This window comes from Mya arenaria, chromosome 17 (assembly GCF_026914265.1).
Source record: "Mya arenaria isolate MELC-2E11 chromosome 17, ASM2691426v1".
Classification (NCBI taxonomy): Eukaryota; Metazoa; Mollusca; class Bivalvia; order Myida; family Myidae; genus Mya; species Mya arenaria.
In genome coordinates, this window is record NC_069138.1 from 7,965,258 (window position 1) to 7,987,802 (window position 22,545).

At 35.0% G+C, this 22,545-nt stretch overlaps 3 protein-coding genes across 9 annotated transcripts; 2 read left to right on the top strand and 1 right to left on the bottom strand.

Moving 5' to 3' along the window:
* The first annotated feature begins 1,806 nt into the window (after positions 1-1,806).
* LOC128224077 (mucin-2-like) lies at positions 1,807-5,736 on the top strand. The gene is made up of 2 exons (XM_052933723.1): positions 1,807-4,552; positions 5,354-5,736. The coding sequence occupies exons 1-2, from the start codon at positions 2,143-2,145 to the stop codon at positions 5,437-5,439; spliced, it is 2,496 nt and encodes an 831-aa protein (XP_052789683.1). The 5' UTR covers positions 1,807-2,142; the 3' UTR covers positions 5,440-5,736.
* Positions 5,737-6,025: 289 nt separating this feature from the next.
* Positions 6,026-12,110, bottom strand: LOC128224078 (zinc finger protein 808-like). Of its 6 annotated transcripts, none has more exons than XM_052933729.1 (2): positions 11,771-12,110; positions 6,026-7,965 (listed from the first exon to the last, which is right to left on the bottom strand). In XM_052933729.1, exon 2 carries the CDS (start codon positions 7,909-7,911, stop codon positions 6,310-6,312), a length of 1,602 nt encoding a protein of 533 aa, XP_052789689.1. In that variant the 5' UTR covers positions 7,912-7,965; positions 11,771-12,110; the 3' UTR covers positions 6,026-6,309. The 6 variants fall into 6 exon arrangements, with proteins under 6 accessions (XP_052789689.1, XP_052789687.1, XP_052789686.1 ...); XM_052933727.1 differs by lacking the exon at positions 11,771-12,110 and adding an exon at positions 10,439-10,601; XM_052933726.1 differs by lacking the exon at positions 11,771-12,110 and adding an exon at positions 10,291-10,601.
* A 1,808-nt stretch (positions 12,111-13,918) lies between these two features.
* LOC128224079 (zinc finger protein 600-like) lies at positions 13,919-16,826 on the top strand. Of its 2 annotated transcripts, none has more exons than XM_052933731.1 (2): positions 13,919-13,991; positions 14,935-16,826. In XM_052933731.1, the coding sequence occupies exon 2, from the start codon at positions 14,988-14,990 to the stop codon at positions 16,491-16,493; it is 1,506 nt and encodes a 501-aa protein (XP_052789691.1). In that variant the 5' UTR covers positions 13,919-13,991; positions 14,935-14,987; the 3' UTR covers positions 16,494-16,826. The 2 variants fall into 2 exon arrangements, with proteins under 2 accessions (XP_052789691.1, XP_052789690.1); XM_052933730.1 differs by lacking the exon at positions 13,919-13,991 and adding an exon at positions 14,466-14,705.
* The last annotated feature ends 5,719 nt before the right edge of the window (positions 16,827-22,545 follow it).

The following is a 22,545-nucleotide window of genomic DNA, read 5'->3' on the forward strand; positions in this document are numbered from 1 at the left end:
GTTAGCTGTATTAAGATACCGTACAGCCTGGTTGAATACCAAATTTGTTCTATATTACAAATGTTATTTGTATTAAATGTATTTACCTCTTTTCACATGCTGTATATGCTGAGTATATAATAAAACTGTAAAAAACACTGTAACTATCGGCATAAATTAAAGAAAAAAACATGCTTGAAAGTATTGACATAATTGAAGGGAAAATATGTCTGTTACTATTGGCATAAATTAAAAAAAAAACATTATTGTATGCTTGGACCTAATTTAGTGGAAAATGAGCTTTAAATAGTGTCCAAAACTTAAAAAAACACCAGACTGATATATGGATTAATTGGTAGCTTTATAATATTTGCGATAAACTTGGATCAGACTTTTAAGCGGCCGAAGTATATAACATTGGATTATCATTTTTTTTAACATTTGCTCCTTTTTCATAATCATAAACATTTTAATTTCTATTCAAAAACAAACCATGATTGATTCTGTTAAGTGGCCGTAGTATATGATATTGAACAATCTTTTTTTAAGACATTTGCTCTATTTTCGACAACATTGAGATTTTAATTGGTTTAAAATCAATCAAATCATTATTGATATTGAAAATAAGACAATCGATGATTGATATCTCTTTGATTAAGATAGCATGTAAATATATTGTTTATAAAGAATTGCTGAGTTAGTCTCGGTGCAGAATGTGATCTGTTCATTGACCTTCCTATCTGTTTGTTTTATTGATTCGATTTAAAACAAAGATGTAGTTATAAGGGTATATTGTCATTATTATTAATCTCATTAAATTAATTGCGTACGCAGTGAGCGTCAGTTACACAATGCTTAAAGACAGTAAATAAAGATCATTTTAAGGCTACGAAAACATAGTCTTTGGTTTTATAAAGTCCTAGTTTAATGAATGTATGGCATGAACATACTGGTGTCACAATAGGAGCCAATTTCCTGTGTATTCGTTTATTGGCTCAGGGTCATTTAGGGTCCATTTCTCTATTAAAACTTTCAAAACTGCACAGCAGGATACTCAGATCAGAGATCTGATAAGAGGAATCAAGGCAAGTATATTAAGATCAATAAACAGAGTTTGTTTACTATACACATTTTTTATTGGGGGGAGGGGTCATTTATTGAAGGTTTAAACTAGGCCATCATATGCATTTTTTTGTTATACAAAAGAAGAGTTTAATCTTATTTCAACATATAGTTCATACACAACATAAGTTTTAGAACATATTTGCTTTATAATCTTAGCGAAGTTTAAAATAATTGCATTGAAATCCACTGATAAACAAAATACGAAAGGCTGTTTCACCAAGAATTTTAAGAGCGATTTGAAATCTAAGAGAGATCATGAATTAACAGTCAGGGGCGTTTCTAGGTTTTGACGTTAGTGGGGCGTAACTTAGGGGCGTAAAATTTTGATGATACAGATGATGATGATGATGATGATGATGTTGTTGTTGATGATTATGATGATGATAATGATGATGATGATAATGATGATGATGATGATGACGATGGTACAGATGGTGATGATGATGATGGTTGTTGTTGTGGTGGTGGTGGTGATGATGATGACGATGATGATGACGACAACGACGATGATGATGATGATGATGATCTCAATTATTTCCCATAAATGCGGCCTCGTGGAGCGAGTGAAATGCTTTAAACTGATACATGAAGGACCCGAAACAAATAGCATTTCTTATATGTCTTCATCTTAAACACACTACCCCGCTGATATAATTCAAGTCTCAAATTCTCAAGGCTGGTGACTGATCTACTTGTTACATTTGGAAAATAAACATAACGTCGTAGTATATACGTTCTTGCTATTTGACGTGTTTATTCCTTTTGATAAGTGAACATCGGAAAATGTAAAAATATCAGAAATATAGAATTGCATTATAAGTGTGTCATGTAAGAATTATTAAACACTTCGTTAAACCACAATACACTTTCGACAGGATTGAAGTAGAAATTCATCTATTTGTTAACGAAACACATGCCGCAGTGTTCAAACTGGACATTCCTTAATCAACCGTTTTAAAACAGTGAAACAATTCGTATGAGAAAGTGAATACAGATTAAAATCATACTAGTAAATGACGATATAGAAATTTGATCAAAATGCCATCAAAAATGAAAACATATCTGGTCTTATGCCTTATAACATTTCTATGCTGTGTGGACCTTAGCACTACGGAATCAACATCAACAGCAACAATGACGACGACAACAGCACCCGATCCTACGGCAACATATGCATCAAGTTTAGCACCTACAACAACAACGGCAACAATAACTGCAACAGTATCATATACATTGGCAACGGACGCAACAAATTCAACAACATTAACAGCAACAATACCAGACCCGACAGCTGCAAATGCAACAACAGTAACACCAGATCTGACGGCTACAAATGCAACAGCAATAACAACAAGTACATCAGCAACATTACCAACAACGACAACATCACCAGATCTGACGGCTACAAATGCAACAACAGCAACACCAGATCTGACGGCTACAAATGCAACAACAGCAACACCAGATCTGACGGCTACAAATGCAACAGCAATAACAACAAGTACATCAGCAACATTACCAACAACGACAACATCACCAGATCTGACGGCTACAAATGCAACAACAGCAACACCAGATCTGACGGCTACAAATGCAACAACAGCAACACCAGATCTGACGGCTACAAATGCAACAGCAATAACAACAAGTACATCAGCAACATTACCAACAACGACAACATCACCAGATCTGACGGCTACAAATGCAACAACAGCAACACCAGATCTGACGGCTACAAATGCAACAACAGCAACACCAGATCTGACGGCTACAAATGCAACAGCAATAACAACAAGTACATCAGCAACATTACCAACAACGACAACATCACCAGATCTGACGGCTACAAATGCAACAACAGCAACACCAGATCTGACGGCTACAAATGCAACAACAGCAACACCAGATCTGACGGCTACAAATGCAACAGCAATAACAACAAGTACATCAGCAACGTTACCAACAACGACAACATCACCAGATCTGACGGCTACAAACGCAACAACAATAACCGCGACGACATCATCAGATCTGACGGCTACAAATGCAACAACAGTAACACCAGACCCGACAGCTGCAAATGCAACAACAGTAACACCAGATCTGACGGCTACAAATGCAACAGCAATAACAACAAGTACATCAGCAACATTACCAACAACGACAACATCACCAGATCTGACGGCTACAAATGCAACAACAGCAACACCAGATCTGACGGCTACAAATGCAACAACAGCAACACCAGATCTGACGGCTACAAATGCAACAGCAATAACAACAAGTACATCAGCAACATTACCAACAACGACAACATCACCAGATCTGACGGCTACAAATGCAACAACAGCAACACCAGATCTGACGGCTACAAATGCAACAACAGCAACACCAGATCTGACGGCTACAAATGCAACAGCAATAACAACAAGTACATCAGCAACATTACCAACAACGACAACATCACCAGATCTGACGGCTACAAATGCAACAACAGCAACACCAGATCTGACGGCTACAAATGCAACAACAGCAACACCAGATCTGACGGCTACAAATGCAACAACAGTAACACCAGATCTGACGGCTACAAATGCAACAACAGTAACACCAGATCTGACGGCTACAAATGCAACAACAGCAACACCAGACCCGACAGCTGCAAATGCAACAACAGTAACACCAGATCTGACGGCTACAAATGCAACAACAGCAACACCAGATCTGACGGCTACAAATGCAACAGCAATAACAACAAGTACATCAGCAACGTTACCAACAACGACAACATCACCAGATCTGACGGCTACAAACGCAACAACAATAACCGCGACGACATCATCAGATCTGACGGCTACAAATGCAACAACAATAACCACGATGACATCACCAGATCTTACGACTACGAATGCAACAACAATAACTACGACGACAGTGCCTGATCTGACGGCTACAAATGCAACAACAATAACCACGACGACAGCGCCTGATCTGACGGCTACAAATGCAACAACAATAACCACGACGACAGCGCCTGATCTGATGGCTACAAATGCAACAACAATAACCACGACGACATCATCAGATCTGACGGCTACAAATGCAACAACAATAACCTTGACGACAGCGCCTGATCTGACGGCTACAAATGCAACAACAATAACCACGACGACATCATCAGATCTGACGGCTACAAATGCAACATCAATAACCACGACGACATCATCAGATCTGACGGCTACAAATGCAACAACAATAACCACGACGACATCATCAGATCTGACGGCTACAAATGCAACATCAATAACCACGATGACATCACCAGATCTGACGGCTACAAATGCAACAACAATAGCCACGACGACAGCGCCTGATCTGACGGCTACAAATGCAACAACAGCACCAACCACAATAGCAACGCCGGATTTAATGGCCGCATCTACGACAGGTAAAAATAAGTGGTTATTAATGCTTGCAGTCATAATTAAAGCTACTGATTTGATCTTAAATAAAAACAAATACCGTACATGCTGAACATATAGGTACCAGGTCTAGCCCTAATAAACCAAAACTACTTATGTCAATTTTCATTTTCGATCTGAAGTACGAAACATTATATTATAAATATATCATGTTTTACTCTTTGTAAATGCACAGTATCTCTTAGATTATGTATCAGAGCATATTTAATTTATAATTAGTTAACAACCTCATATGTATATGGATGGTTTACAATGTCAGAAATCGGGTCTTGTAAAGTCCGCTGCAAGCAGATCGCGTAGTAATTTTATTTAGCAGATAAACATAATGAGTTAACACTTGGGAATCTTGATTCTGTGTGCAATAATACACTTCACTGGCAATTAATTTAAACTTATATCAACAAATAGTAGCTAACTAAAACACAACATTTAATTTATGGTAGAATTCAACATTTTAAGAATCGTTTCTACTTATACACCGGCATATATCCGAGCTTGTTAACGATAAAAATGGCCGATGATATCCGGGTGCTGAAACGGATATTGAAGAATAATTAATTTTAACTTGTGAATTCATTAAAAGAAGAGATGTCTTTCTTGCCTAATGCATATTTATTAAAACGAGATTTTGTCAGTCAATTGTCCCACGGCAAATATGAAGTATAACAAAATACTGGTATGTTATATTCAATGACTATATTTATGATTTACACGTCTGAAAAAATTCAATCGCCAAATCATTGTTATTGTCCTTTCTCTCTCTTTAGTCCGCTCAATTGACGATACGGCGGAAGAGGAAGAAAAAAGGCCGCTGATGCCCAGGCGACGGCGGCCGTCACTGCCGGAAGTGTGACTGCGTTGTCCATGGCCGGCACAATCATGGGTGTAAGTATCGCTGCCGTTGTTGGCTCTCAGATCGGTGCGACTGCGGCCGTTCAGGCCGGAACCATGATAGGTACACAAGTTGCAACCCAAGTCGCCACTCAGGCAGGAATTCAAGGAGCAACGCAGGGAGCCCAAATTGCTACCAATGCAACTGTTGTCGCCGTTGCCCCGGCTGCTGTAGTTATCTGATATTGTTTTGGGCCAGAAGACGTTTTCCATTTAAATAATTAGTTCTCGGTTGTTCAAAAAAGTTTCTTGACCTTTTGTAATTTTGATATCATTTGGAAGGGAAAAAAATAGATTTTCGGAACTGACATGTTAATGTATCCGTATCCGGTACGTGGGTTATCGCAATTTTGGCCATTTCGAACTATATTGTTTATTCTTATATGAATCATTTGAATGCCGGCTTATGTTCTTGATTATAAGATTTATAAAAAGAAAACAAAATGTGTTTCATTCATTTGATTTTTGAATTGTTCTTTTTATTTCATTATACATGTTTATCACACTATCAGTATAGCAAATGCGAAATGATATATACATGCAAAATAAAATCATGTCATAGCATATGGATATTTCATACATATAAAACAATGTTTTGACATCAAGTATTGATAGTATACATAATTTATAAGCGTTTCTTTATGATAAATATATATATTAATAATAGACATACTAGTCAATAAAACACGTTTAACTGCTTAAAATACTTCATACATCCAATATTTCTATTTAAGCTCGAGTGTGACAAAAACTGACTGCTTTAAACTGAAGTTCGTGTATACTTCCTTGGAAGAAATCAGAATTCACGTTGCCATGGTAGACACGTTGACAACTAGACCATTTTCATCCTCATCGAATACATTTTTTGCGTGTAACATTTGCTTTTCTTATCACCATAAAGGTGACTTTGTATATGAGGATTGATAGCTGACTTGCGAGAGAAAGTATAATTACAAAGATCGCATCTATATGGTCTGTTGACTAAATGAACTCCTCTATGCGCTACAAGTCCATTTCTTCGCACAAAAGTCTCGTCACATATCAAACATTTGTACGGCTTGAGGTCAAGGTGCACAGCGCGGTGGCTGATCAATTGACAATTGGTTCGGAATGACTGGTCACATGACTCGCACTGGAATGGTCTCTCCCCAGTATGTATGCGTGTATGTTTTCTTAACGCTAAATGGCTATCGCATGTTGTATCACACACACGACACTTAAAACGCCAAATTCCATTTCTTAGATGTCGCTTTCTATGTTCACGCAATCCTGATTTGGTTTCACAACGAGCTCCACATTCTAAACATTTATGTTTTTGTTCACTGTTATGCACCAGAATGTGAGTTTGCAGTGCGCCATTGGTTTTATATGATTTAAAACAGATATTACATTTGTAGTTCCTTAATTCACTATGAACTATTGAATGTTTTTCCAATTGATGCCTCGTTTTGAATGCTGCAATGCAATCTCTGCACTTATATGGCTTAATAACTGAATGGGTTGAAATATGTTGGTTCAACGCAAGCCTAGTTTTATATGTTTTAAAGCATTCTCCGCACTTGTATGGCCTATATATTGAATGGATTCGCATATGTTTTTCATATGCTTTGTGCTTTGTGAAGTTCAAGCCACAAATGCCACAATCTACCTTATTTGAATGCTTCTGTGCAACATGACAGTTTAACCTCTTTTCTGATTCAAACGCGCATTGACAATGTGAACAAATATACTTGTTATTACTTTCATGTCTGTCCACAATGTGCGACATTAAGCTAGAATTGCACATAAAACCCCTTCCACATATTTCGCATTCATATGGCCAAGTACGTTTATGTCTAATCAGGTGTGCTTGCAGAAGGCTGTTTTGGGTAAAGCTAGCAGGACATTCTGTGCATTTGTATGGCTTCTTGATGTTTGTATCATGTGTCTTTTGATGTCTTGTCAAATATGTCTTGATCGTGAACTCTTTATCACATACTTCACATTTGAATGGCTTAAGTCCATTATGCTTGTTCATATGAGATTGAAGGGATCTTCTATCAGCGAACGATTCCTCACACTCAGCACATTTGAACAATTTTTCACCGGTGTGCTTTCTTTTGTGTGCCATCAACATAAATCTAAAGGTGAATCTTAAATCACATACATCACAAGCGAAAGGTTTTAAACCAGAATGTCTTTTCATATGTACATTTAATTCCGAAATAAATTTGAAAGACTTTCCACAAGTATCGCAAGAAAACGGCTTTTCTCCGCTGTGTATAACCATATGCCTTTTAAGTGTCAGTTTTGATGACAGGTGAGCACAGCACATTTTGCATTTGAATTGTTTAGATTTCTGCAATGTTTCTGCATCGTTGTCCGCTGTTGAATCTTCACTTTGTTCCGAGGATGATGAACACTTTTCCGAATCAACCGCTGCATTCTCCTCCATATTGAAGTGACTATGCACAGTTTTGCAATTTGTTGACTTCAGGAAATATTTTGTCTGAAAAAAAATAAATAAACATGTATGTTTCAACTTTCAATATAAAGAAAATTGTTACCGTTTATTGAAAGGTATTGTTCAATTCTAAGTTTGCTGAACCGCATTTTGCATTACTTCTTGAAATGTAGAATGATGTATTATGAAAACATTCATTTGTGAGAATAGAAATTATGTTATAAGGCCTAAAAAAATGTTTGGTTAGGGTTACATCCTTTTCAAAAATAGGTAGGGTAGGTAGGCTTCTTTTTTATTTTATTTTTATTAGGCTTTATATTAGAATGTCATTTTCATCATTGGAGAATGGTGTTAAAGTTATCTTCTATATAAGCATTTAAGATTTTAAACTTCATATTGAAAAGCCAAAAAAAAAGCGATTTTTTTTATATTTTTTTTAGTTTTTCATTTTTATTTTTCAAACTGACTATAAAAACGGTAGGGTCGGCGCCTATTCAGTATGTAGGGTCGGGTAACCCGAACCAAATGTATTTTTTAGGCCTAAGCATACTGATTAAATCATTAACTAATAATGATGAATTATGATATAATACAAGTACAGTTTGAGCTTCAAGTGTCTATGGCGCACTATATATCAAGTGTAACAAATACCAAGTCGGAGCAACTTAGTCTCAGACCTATTGACCACAAACACTGATCAGCAAATACGATGCTGTTTTTTTTATTATGATCGAATAGTCGAATACATACGCAATTCTGTTTGCAAGCCTTATTATTTGTAGATCAAAGTGTCTACAGTTGCAAAAATTATGCTATATTCACACGTTTTACTTTAACATCACGTATCCTTTCAACACTATCAAGAAAGTTTTAAACAAGGCCAAAATGTAAACAAAACAAACTTGCTTCAACGGGAAGCAACTGGGTATTAATTTTGGAATGAAGCAGACAACGATTTATGTTAACTTGTCTACAGTGCAAAAACATGAATTTATTTTCATACTGTGTTATTCAATATGTTTTTGTTGTTCTTATTTATGTTGTATACATATACGGACATAAAGTAAAGATATTAAAATTATTATTTAAATACCAATGATTTAAATGCAACAGATGTTCGTTCTATATTTGCTAACGTTTAAAAGTGCAGTGTTAACGTGTTGACCGAGTAATCATGTCCTAAAAAGGGAAATCACTTAGACTAATGTGGTAAGTTCTCACTTTAACAAAATTTGATTTTCTTACTTGCAAATTATCATTAATTTTCTCTGCACACCTTAAACCTAACTGTATTTGCTATACTGTTCAATAAAATATGTACTACAGACAAACACTTAAACCGCAGTATTTTGATTCACTATAATTTATTTCAGACATCTTGTTTAATACTGTTAGAAATAATACTTATTGTAGAATATAACTTCATTATGGAATTTGTTTTCAGTGTATATCTATAAGTAATAAAAGAGTTTCTATAATTGTGTATAGATAAAATACAAATTGTCACAATAATAATTCAGATCTGATTGCAAAGCATTCTGCAAACAATACTAATCAGTCCAAACTAATGTATATTTATAAACGATATTTTCTAGAAACCGAATGAGTAGAAATTTCTTGTTTATGATGACGCTTGTTTTAGTTGAAAAACATGTCTGTATTAATATATCCCGTGATATTACGAATTTATAAAATTCTCTTTCGTGGAAGTCTCATATGATACATTTTTTTCGAAAGTGGTAGGTATTGTTATTGTTTTCCGAATGCAGACCGTCAGTTTTGGAGATCAATCGGCACAAACGTAGCAACAACAACAGCAGCACCTGATAGGATGGATACACATGCAAAAATAATAACAACGAGTACATCAGCAACGTTAACAAATATAGATTTGACAGCTACAAATGCAACCACAATAACAACGACTACATCATCAACAACGACAACAACACCAGATATGTCTGCTACAAATGAAACAACAAGTACATCAGCAACTTAACCAAAAACGAAAAAAACACCAGATCCTACAGCTACAAATGCAAGAAAAATAACAACGACAACATCCCCAGATCAGAAGGCTACAAATGCAACAAGAATAACTACGACAACATAACCTGATCTGACGGCTACAAATGCAACAAAAACAACAACGACAACATCACCAGATCTGACGTCTACAAATGTAACAACAATAACAACGACAACATCACCAGATCTGACGTCTTCAAATGCAGCAATAACACCAGCCATAATAGCAACACCGGACTTAACTGCCGAATCGAGTCAGGTTACAATTTGTAATGTGTCAAAATATTTATTCGTTAGAATAGAAATAATGCAATAAGTGTAATCATGGTAACAAAAATTTACCGTGATGAATTATAAGTAGATACATGTACCGTTTGAGCTGCAATGATATCTAAAGATGAAAACGTGTCGTATACACACTGACGTCACTGTACATCAATTGCACGAATACCGAGGCAGGAGCAACTTAGTCTCAGACTCTTTTACCCACCTACACTGATCAACTGCTTTAGTGCGCACATGCATAAATCTTTATAGATTTTAGTGTTTATAATCAAAAATATGATCCTGTCATATGTCTTACTTAAATATCACGAATTATTACATTTATGCAAACTTGTTTCGAGGGGATGTAACTGGGTAGTAAATTTTGGATGGAGCAGGCAACGGTTTATATAAATCTGTTACATTGATAGTATGTTTTCGCTATCAAGATTGACAAACTGTGAGGATCAATATGTTTGTGTTGTTGTTGTAAGAAGATATATCAACAAACACTCAATGCAGAATGTGTAACAATTACTTTTGAATTACAATGACTTAAATATTACAATTGATCGTGTGAAACCTGGATAATGAACTCAATATATACATGTACACAAACGCGATTATGTTTACATTTCATTTCATATTTACAGACGAATGATGTTTGAGGACCGAAATTATGACTTGTATATTTATACTTCTTATCATATGAATATATGTTTTATATATGTATTCTTTAGTGCATTAAAAACATTTCAACTAATTGTTTACCAATAAATTTTCTATCCACGAATACTTGAAAAATATGACTTAACACAATTACTGCATTTAAACTAATGACAATATAACAGTATAAAGGTGAGGCTAATAAATAAGTCCGTTTATCGAGAAGGCACAGCCGTTTATGTTTTGATACGCTTAGGCAAAACTGTTAAATACTTAGTTTTGAACAAAACAATACAGATCTCACACTTGCCAAGAACCACTAAATCATTATCTTGTAATTACACACAACTGTAAATAGGAGCTCGGTTGGATTGTTCCCACTTTCTCAACGGCTAATTGTTCCAATAGAAAAATAAGTTGAGGCTTAGGCTATGTATTGTATGTTGTAACAATATAGTTGATAGGTGTTAATAGGCAAAAACTTGCTAAACCGTGCTGAAAAGGTTGCGATTTTAGTTTTGACTAATTGTAGATCTATAACACAAAATGTACAAAGTTATACCACACATATGACAAATAGGACTCGAGTAATAAAAATGCTTAAAAAATATATTTTCATTACATTTGAAATAAAATATGCTCTGATACTTAATCTATGAAATACTACGCTTTATAAAATGTTAAACATGTTAATTTCTATAATTTTTCGTATTAGAATGATTTGAAATCAAAATTGAAAATTGCCATAATGGCATAACTAGTCTTAATGTATAAGGGCGAGCCATGGTACCTACATGTATACATACCGCATATAAAGTTTTTGTTTTAAAAGATCGATTCAGTAGCTTTAATTATTAATGCAAGCATTGATAAACACATGACAAATTTTAACCTGTTGTCGATGCAGTCGTAGAATCCGGTGTTGCTACTGAGGTTAATTTGGTGTTGTTGCTGCATGTGAAGCCATCGGAGTTGATGCTAATGGCGTTATTATGGTTGTTGCAACTGTAGCCGTCAGATCTGTTGATGTCGTCGTTGTGATATCTCTTGTAATTGTAGCCGTAAAATCTGGTGCTGTTGACGTTATTGGTTAAGTTACTGATATACTTGATGTAATTGTTGTTGCTCTTGTAGCCGACAGGTCTCGTGTTGTTGTCGTTGTTGATGATGTACTCGTTGTTATTGTTGTTGCATTTGTAGCCGTCAGATCTGGAGTTGTTGTCGTGAATGATGATGTTGCTGATGTACTTATTGCTATTGCATTTGTTTCCGTCAAATCTGGTGCCTTTTCGTTGTTAACGATGTTGCTGATGTACTCATTGTTATTATTTTTGCATTTCTAGCCATCCTATCTGTTGTTGTTGTTGCTGTTATTGTTGCATTTCTAGCCATCCTATCTGTTGTTGTTGTTGCTGTTATTGTTGCATTTCTAGCAATCCTATATGTTGTTGCTGTTGCTGTTATTGTTGCATTTCTAGCCATCCTATCTGTTGTTGTTGCTGTTATTGTTGCATTTCTAGCAATCCTATCTGTTGTTGTTGTTGTTGCTGTTATTGTTGCATTTCTAGCCATCCTATCTGTTGTTGTTGCTGTTATTGTTGCATTTCTAGCCATCCTATCTGTTGTTGTTGCTGTTATTGTTGCATTTCTAGCAATCCTATCTGTTGTTGTTGTTGCTGTTATTGTTGCATTTCTAGCCATCCTATCTGTTGTTGTTGCTGTTATTGTTGCATTTCTAGCAATCCTATCTGTTGTTGTTGTTGCTGTTATTGTTGCATTTCTAGCAATCCTATCTGTTGTTGTTGTTGCTGTTATTGTTACATTTCTAGCCATCCTATCTGTTGTTGTTGTTGTTGTTGCTGTTATTGTTGCATTTCTAGCCATCCTATCTGTTGTTGTTGTTGCTGTTATTGTTGCATTTCTAGCAATCCTATCTGTTGTTGTTGTTGTTGCTGTTATTGTTGCATTTCTAGCAATCCTATCTGTTGTTGTTGTTGTTGCTGCTGTTATTGTTGCATTTCTAGCCATCCTATCTGTTGTTGTTGTTATTGTTGCATTTCTAGCAATCCTATCTGTTGTTGTTGTTGTTGCTGTTATTGTTGCATTTCTAGCAATCCTATCTGTTGTTGTTGTTGTTGTTGCTGTTATTGTTGCATTTCTAGCCATCCTATCTGTTGTTGTTGCTGTTATTGTTGCATTTCTAGCAATCCTATCTGTTGTTGTTGCTGTTGCTGTTATTGTTGCATTTATAGCCATCTGATCAGGTGCTGTTGGTGTTGCTATTATTGCTTGCTCTTGAAACAATTTTTGTTTTGTTGTTGTAGTTGTTTTAATCCTTTTGTTTTCTTAAGTCTGATCAGTGAACTAAAACAAATAATAATTATGCTCTGAACAGTGGCCTTACAACTATCACTTTTCATCACTTTCATACTCGTTACTGTAAAAACATGCCTGACCGCATTAGCGAGGGTGGTCAATTTATAGATATTGTTCTGTAAAGGATTAAGGTACGCCACTGTTCAAGCAATTTCACGTTAATAATAACTTTTTTACGTGAATTATCAATATCCTAATAGTGTTATTAATCTGTGTATTATAATATCATGCTCTACTCATGTATGTAAATAAATGTTACCGCCAGAAGTAAAGGCGATGAACTTGAATGTTTGTGCAAATAAACTATTGAGTTGCATTGAATTGCTATGATTGTGCCGATTTATCTCCAAATCTGGCGATCATACAGCTAGAATTAAGGTGCGAAGAGATAATTGGTGATAATTTGCAAGTAAGTAAATCAGCGGGTGGGAAAGTGGAGACTAACCACCTTAGGCTTAGTGATTTCCTATTTTAGGACATAATTACTCGGTGTCAACACGTTTACACTTCACTTTTAAACGTTATCACATATTGAGGTTATATCAATTATCTCCCTTAAGCTAAACAAGCGACCTTTTATTGATTTTGTGCCATCAAAAGATAATTATTGGTGCTTGTTTTGTAATTGTACAAGACTCAGTATTTAATAGTTTAGCCTTAGTGTAAAAAGCATATGCGGCATTGCCTTCAAAATAAACGGACATAATTATTAAACAAACCTCATCTTTATTATTCCGGTACGTTTTCATTACTTTTATATTTTCAATGCATTAATTGTGTTTAGGTCAATATATTTTACCCATTGGATATAAATTACAGAAAAAAATCATTGTTGATGTGTTTTAATCGATTAAGAATATTTATTTATAAAAGATAGTTTGAATAAACAAGTGTAAATCACAGTATTCGTCTTTAAATATGAAATGAAAGGTACACATCATGTTTTGTGTACAAGTTTTTATTGAGTTCATTTTATAGATGTAAAACGTATATTATGTTGTTGCATTAAAGTCATTGTTATTCAAAAGAGTTTTATTACCTATACGCTATATTCGTATATGTATATAATATCAATAAGAACAACAAAAACATATTGAAAAAATAAGGGAAATAAATTTATGTTCGCACTGTAGAGAAAGGTATATAAATCGTTGTCTGTTTCATCTCCAATTTACTACCTAGTTACTTCCCTTTTGAGCAAGTTTGTTTTGTTTACATTTTTCCTTGTTATCGACTATCGTGAAATTGTTGAAAAAATACGTGATGTTTAAGTTAATTGTGTGAATATAACACATTTTTCAACTGTAGACACCTTGATCTACTGGGCATTTAAACAGAATTTTGCCATGTATTCGATCATAATCAAAAACAGCATCGTATTCGCTGTTCAGTGTTTGTGGACAAATGAGACTAAGTTGCTCCGACTTTGTATTTGTTACACGTGATAAACAGTACGTCATTTACACATTTAATTGAAGCTCAAACTGTTCATGTATTATATTATTATTTATCATCAATATTTCTTTTTTCACGAATACATGTTGTGATAATACATCATTCTAGATATCTTGAAGTAAAAATGCAAAATGCAGATCGACAAACTGAGAATTGATCAAATCCCTTCATGTAACAATATTAATTTTCTAAATATTGAAACATACATGTTTATTTATATTTTAGACAAATATTTCCTGAAGTCAACAAATTGCAAAGCTGTGCGTAGTCGTTTCAATATGGAGGAGAAAGTAGCGGTTGATTCGGAAAAGTGTTCATCATCCTCGGAACAAAGTGAAGATTCATCAGCTGACAACGATGCAAAAACATTGCTGAAATCTAAGCAATTCAAATGCAAAATGTGCTGTGCTCTCCTATCATCAAAACTGACACTTAAAAGGCATATGGTTATACATAGCGGAGAGGAGCCGTTTTCTTGCGACATTTGTGGAAAGACTTTCAAATTCATTTCGGAATTGAATATCCATATGAAAAGACATTCTGGTTTGAAACCTTTCGCGTGTGATGTATGTGATTCAAGGTTCACCTTTAGACATATGTTGATGGCACACAAAAGAAAACACACCGGTGAAGAAAAAATGTTCAAATGTGCTGAGTGTGAGGAATCGTTCGCTGATAGAAGATCCCTTCAATCTCATATGAACAAGCATAATGGACTTAAGCCATTCAAATGTGAAGTATGTGATAAAGAGTTCACGATCAAGAAATATTTGAAAAAGCATCAAAAGACACATGATAAAAACATCAAGAAGCCATACAAATGCACAGAATGTCCTGCTAGCTTTACCCAAAACAACATTCTGCAAACTCACCTGCTTAGGCACAAAAAAATTCGGCCATATGAATGTGAAATATGTGGAAAGGGTTTTATGTGCAATTCCAGATTAATGTCGCATATTGAGGAGAGACATGAAAGTAATAACAAATATGTTTGCTCTAATTGTCAATGCGCGTTTGACTCAGAAAGGACGTTAAACTTTCATGTTGCTAAGACGCATGCAGATGAGGTAGAGTGTGGTATTTGTGGCTTAAACTTTACAATGCTCAAAGCATATGAAGAACATATGCGAATCCATTTAGTAGATAAGCCATACAAGTGCAGAGATTGCAGTGCAACATTCAAAAAGAAGGTTGGGTTGAAAATGCATTCAATAGTTCATAGTGAATTAAGGAACTACCACTGTAAAATTTGTTTTAAATCATATAAAACCAAAGGTTCACTCCAAACTCACATTCTGGTGCATAACAGTGAACAAAAACATAAATGTTCAGAGTGTGGAGCTTGTTATGAAACCAAAACAGGATTGCTTGAACATAGAAAACGACATCTAGGATATGTAAGAAAGCATTTTAAGTGTGGTGTGTGTGACACATTATGCCATACGAATGCAGCCTTACTAATACATACACGCATACATACTGGGGAGAAACCATTCCAATGTGACTCATGTGACAAGTCATTCAGCAGCAACTTAAGATTGAACGACCACCGCGTTGTTCACCTTGACCTTAAGCCTTACAAATGTTTGATATGTGACGAGACATTTGTGCGAAAAGGTGGACTGATAGCGCATAGAGGAGTTCATTTAGTCAATAGACCATATAGATGCGACCTTTGTAATTATACATTCTCAAACAAGTCATCTCTTTATCCGCATATGCAAAGTCACCTTTATGGTGATAAGAAAAACAAATGTTACACACAAAAACTATGTATTCAATAAGGGTGAAAATGGTCTAGTGGTCAACGTGTCCATCTATCTTGTTCAATCCCAACCAGAAATATATCATGGCAATGTGAGTTCTGGTTTCTTCCAAGGAAATATACACGAACTTCATTTTAAAGCAATCAGTTTTGGAACACTCGAGCTTTAATAAAAATATTAAATGTATGTATATAGTTTTCATCAAGGAAGTATGTAGCGGCCAATCAGAGCAAAGTATTGATAAACCCGCCTCTGTGTATGATAAGCCCGCCTCCGGCTAACAGTTGCATGTATGTTGATAGTTCAGTTATTGATTGGATTAAAGATCGTGTGCGTATGTGTATGAATGTAATAAAGCTTTATCAAACTATCACGTTTTGGGTCTGTTATATACATTAAACTGACAACATTACATAACTTACAGAAAAAAATGCTTGAAAATACGGACATAACTAATGGAAAATATGCTTGTAAATATGAACATTACGTAAGGAAAGTAAGCTTTTAAATATGAACATTACTTAAGGAAAATAAGCTTGTAAATATGAACATTACTTAAGGAAAGGAAGCTTGTAAATATGAACATTACGCAAGGAAAATATTCTTGTTAATATGAACATTACTTAAGGAAAGTAAGCTTGTAAACATGAACATTACTTAAGGAAAGTAAGCTTGAAAATACGAACATTACTTAAGAAAGATATGTTTGTTAACATGGACATTACTGAAGGAATCAGTATTATCATCTGATATTTATTAATGAATATTTTATGGCTCGATATCCTCGTTGGCTCGAACCAGATTAAAAGGACCGATTGATTTTACTCTTTGTTCGTATAAAATTCGATGGATGGCTCGATATCTTGAGGGTAGATATTTCTCCACGCTCGAAGTCATTTTCGCGGTCCCATATTAGAATTGCACACTTTGTTTTGTTTCCTTGGGTCGATGTCATTTTCACGGGTTCAGTTAAAAATCCCACACCCTGATTTGTTTGCTTGGCTTCATTTAGCATATGGAGCTAATCGATTAAAATTGCTTGACTGGTATAATAATTATTATCAAATTTAAATGGGTTAACAGATTGAATAAACATGCCATCACTTTAAGTTCTGTCTCTAATTGTTATACATCTATAAATTTATATGCATTTTGATATGCTTAATAAGTTATGTTTGTGTTTCCCGCTGTTTAAAATTGCTTGTTTGTTGGTTTCGAATACATGTATTTTTATAATAAATAAAAAAAATCAAATGGTATTTTCTAAGGATCGAATAAGTCATGTAACGAACTTTACGATTGTAACTATGTCCAAGTATTACTCTACTCTTCCTTGAGGAGATTGCTTAGGCAATCACAAGCAAAGGAAACAATACTTTTTGTAACGAATAAAAACTAACATTCTGTTTTTACGGCAAGTATTTTGTTTTGGTGTTACGACCTGCGTCTTCAATTAATATTCTTATATAAGTACATATTGATAGGTGCTGTGATTGTCAGGACAGTGGCCGGACAGAAGTTTGGATGGCTACAAGTAGGTAGGGGTCGATCTAATCATGGGATCAACAGTTTCATCTGTTTCGTTTGATTGGCAATATCATCAAATACATGCCTTTTACCAAACACAAAAAATATTGTATATACACAAATGGCCGCACATAAGAACAATTAATCATATTTATATCTGACGACTATACTCTTTTAATATACGGATATCAATAAAGCAATACATTGCAACAAATCAAGATGCGAGAGCTTCATTAGGTTTTTTTCATAGCATTATATAAATTTTAAAAGTTTTCGAATATTCCGACTGAATTAGCAACAATGCCTCTGTACTCTACTGTTTCTGATAAAATCAGCAACATTTAAACACGATTTCACTATTTACATAATCAAAATAACTGCGCGCATATCCATGACAGCCAAAAATATCGCAAATATATGCGCAAATTATTTTCGCTACGCATCAACTAGTTCCAGCAAAATACTTTTCAACTTTATTGTGTTTAACAGGAATGGGAGACAAAGCATTTACCATAGCCGCTCGTGTAAGATAGATAAAACTCGTTTCCGCAAAACACCCTAAGCTCTGGTTGGGATTAACCTTTCTCCCACCCCAGATAAGTAGATCCAATAATATAACCATGCTAGAAATTTTAATCTTGCCCACGGGCGTATGTAAAATACCCGTATGGAACTCCTTTTTAATGGTAATCATATTGTAATTACCTCCCTTGTTAAAAAACTGTCATCTGTAGCATCGTGGGAACCTTGTCTTGTGGCAATATTTAGAACGATAAATAATTATTTCTCTCTTCAAATGACACCATAATACAGTTTTCACGCACCTTTAAAGAAATAATGTTTCACTTTCCTTAGAACTATTTAAAGGGCGATCTGAGTATTAACATAATCTGAATCACTACGCGCATATCCACGCCAACCACGTATTATCGCATATCCATACGCATTTTTTCATTAAGCACAAAACAGTTCCAGGAAAAAATACATTTTTACTTAATTCTGTTTAACCGAGGAGAGAGAAAAAGCATCTACCATAGCCGCTCGTGTAGTATAGGTTCATCCCGACCCTCCCGCAGGGTGTTTTGCGGAAACTCGGTAAAACTCGATTCCGCAAGACACCCTACGCTCGGGTCGGAATGAACCTATCTTACACTCTCGGTCATGGAAAATACTTATAATCATACACTCTCGGCTATTCAAGATACTTTTGATATTGTATTTTCTTGTATCTTGTAGGAAATATGCGCTTAAATATGGACATAAGATAAGGCAGAAGGTTAATAGGCAGAAACTTGCTAAACCGTGCTGAAAAGGTTTACGATTTTAGTTTTGAGAAATTGTAGATCTATAACACAAAATGTACAAAGTTATACCACACATATGACAAAAAGGACTCGAGTAATAAAAATGCTTAAGAAATATATTTTCATTACATTTTAAATAAAATATGCTCTGATACTTAATCTATGAAATACTACGCTTTATAAAATGTTAAACATGTTAATTTCTATAATTTTTCGTATTAAAATGATTTGAAATCAAAATTGAAAATTGCCATAATGGCATAACTAGTCTTAATGTATAAGTGCGAGCCATGTTACCTACATGTATACATACCGCATATAAAGTTTTTGTTTTAAAAGATCGATTCAGTAGCTTTAATTATTAATGCAAGCATTGATAAACACATGACTAATTTTAACCTGTTGTCGATGCAGTCGTAGAATCCGGTGTTGCTACTGAGGTTAATTTGGTGTTGTTGCTGCATGTGAAGCCATCGGAGTTGATGCTAATGGCGTTATTATGGTTGTTGCAACTGTAGCCGTCAGATCTGTTGATGTCTTCGTTGTGATATCTCTTGTAATTGTAGCCGTAGAATCTGGTGCTGTTGACGTTATTGGCTAAGTTACTGATATACTTGATGTAATTGTTGTTGCTCTTGTAGCCGACAGGTCTGGTGTTGTTGTCGTTGTTGATGATGTACTCGTTGTTATTGTTGTTGCATTTGTAGCCGTCAGATCTGGAGTTGTTGTCGTTAATGATGATGTTGCTGATGCACTTATTGCTATTGCATTTGTTTCCGTCAAATCTGGTGCCTTTTCGTTGTAAATGATGCTGCTGATGTACTCATTGTTATTATTTTTGCATTTCTAGCCATCCTATCTGTTGTTGTTGTTGCTGTTATTGTTGCATTTCTAGCCATCCTATCTGTTGTTGTTGCTGTTATTGTTGCATTTCTAGCAATCCTATCTGTTGTTGTTGTTGCTGTTATTGTTGCATTTCTAGCAATCCTATCTGTTGTTGTTGTTGTTGCTGTTATTGTTGCATTTCTAGCAATCCTATCTGTTGTTGTTGTTGTTGCTGTTTTTGTTGAATTTCTAGCAATCCTATCTGTTGTTGTTGTTGTTGTTATTGTTGCATTTATAGCAATCCTATTTGTTGTTGTTGTTGTTGCTATTATTGTTGCATTTCTAGCAATCCTATCTGTTGTTGTTGTTGTTGTTGTTGCTGTTATTGTTGAATTTCTAGCAATCCTATCTGTTGTTATTGTTGCATTTCTAGCAATCCTATCTGTTGTTGTTGTTGTTGTTGTTGCTGTTATTGTTGCATTTCTAGCAATCCTATCTGTTGTTGTTGTTGTTGTTGTTGCTGTTATTGTTGCATTTCTAGCAATCCTATCTGTTGTTGTTGTTGTTGTTATTGTTGCATTTCTAGCCATCCTATCTGTTGTTGTTGTTGTTGTTATTGTTGCATTTCTAGCAATCCTATCTGTTGTTGTTGTTGCTGTTATTGTTGAATTTCTAGCAATCCGATCTGTTGTTGTTGTTGCTGTTATTGTTGCATTTCTAGCCATCCTATCTGTTGTTGTTGCTGTTATTGTTGCATTTCTAGCCATCCTATCTGTTGTTGTTGTTGCTGTTATTGTTGCATTTCTAGCAATCCTATCTGTTGTTGTTGTTGTTGCTGTTATTGTTGCATTTCTAGCCATCCTATCTGTTGTTGTTGCTGTTATTGTTGCATTTCTAGCCATCCTATCTGTTGTTGTTGTTGCTGTTATTGTTGCATTTCTAGCCATCCTATCTGTTGTTGTTGTTGCTGTTATTGTTGCATTTCTAGCAATCCTATCTGTTGTTGTTGTTGTTGCTGTTATTGTTGCATTTCTAGCCATCCTATCTGTTGTTGTTGCTGTTATTGTTGCATTTCTAGCCATCCTATCTGTTGTTGTTGTTGCTGTTATTGTTGCATTTCTAGCAATCCTACCTGTTGTTGTTGTTGTTGCTGTTATTGTTGCATTTCTAGCCATCCTATCTGTTGTTGTTGCTGTTATTGTTGCATTTCTAGCAATCCTATCTGTTGTTGTTGTTGTTGCTGTTATTGCTGCATTTCTAGCCATTCTATCTGTTGTTGTTGCTGTTATTGTTGCATTTCTAGCCATCCTATCTGTTGTTGCTGCTGTTATTGTTGCATTTCTAGCAATCCTATATGTTGTTGCTGTTGTTGTTGTTGCTGTTATTGTTGAATTTCTAGCAATCCTATCTGTTGTTGTTGTTATTGTTGCATTTCTAGCAATCCTATCTGTTGTTGTTGCTGTTATTGTTGCATTTCTAGCAATCCTATATGTTGTTGTTGTTGTTGTTGTTGCTGTTATTGTTGCATTTCTAGCCATCCTATCTGTTGTTGTTGTTATTGTTGCATTTCTAGCAATCCTATCTGTTGTTGTTGTTGTTGTTGTTGTTGTTATTGTTGCATTTCTAGCAATCCTATCTGTTGTTGTTGTTGCTGTTATTGTTGCATTTCTAGCAATCCTATCTGTTGTTGTTGTTGTTGTTGTTGTTGTTGTTGTTGTTATTGTTGCATTTCTAGCAATCCGATCTGTTGTTGTTGTTGCTGTTATTGTTGCATTTCTAGCCATCCTATCTGTTGTTGTTGCTGTTATTGTTGCATTTCTAGCAATCCTATCTGTTGTTGTTGTTGTTGCTGTTATTGTTGCATTTCTAGCCATCCTATCTGTTGTTGTTGCTGTTATTGTTGCATTTCTAGCAATCCTATATGTTGTTGTTGTTGTTGTTGTTGTTGCTGTTATTGTTGAATTTCTAGCAATCCTATCTGTTGTTGTTGTTGTTATTGTTGCATTTCTAGCAATCCTATCTGTTGTTGTTGTTGCTGTTATTGTTGCATTTCTAGCAATCCTATCTGTTGTTGTTGTTGTTGTTGCTGTTATTGTTGAATTTCTAGCAATCCTATATGTTGTTGTTGTTGTTGCTGTTATTGTTGCATTTCTAGCAATCCTATCTGTTGTTGTTGTTGTTGTTGTTGTTGCTGTTATTGTTGCATTTCTAGCAATCCTATATGTTGTTGTTGTTGTTGTTGTTGTTGTTGTTGTTGTTGCTGTTATTGTTGCATGTCTAGCAATCCTATATGTTGTTGTTGTTGTTGCTGTTATTGTTGAATATCTAGCAATCCTATCTGTTGTTGTTGTTATTGTTGCATTTCTTGCCATCCTCTCTGTTGTTGTTGTTGTTGTTGTTGTTATTGTTGCATT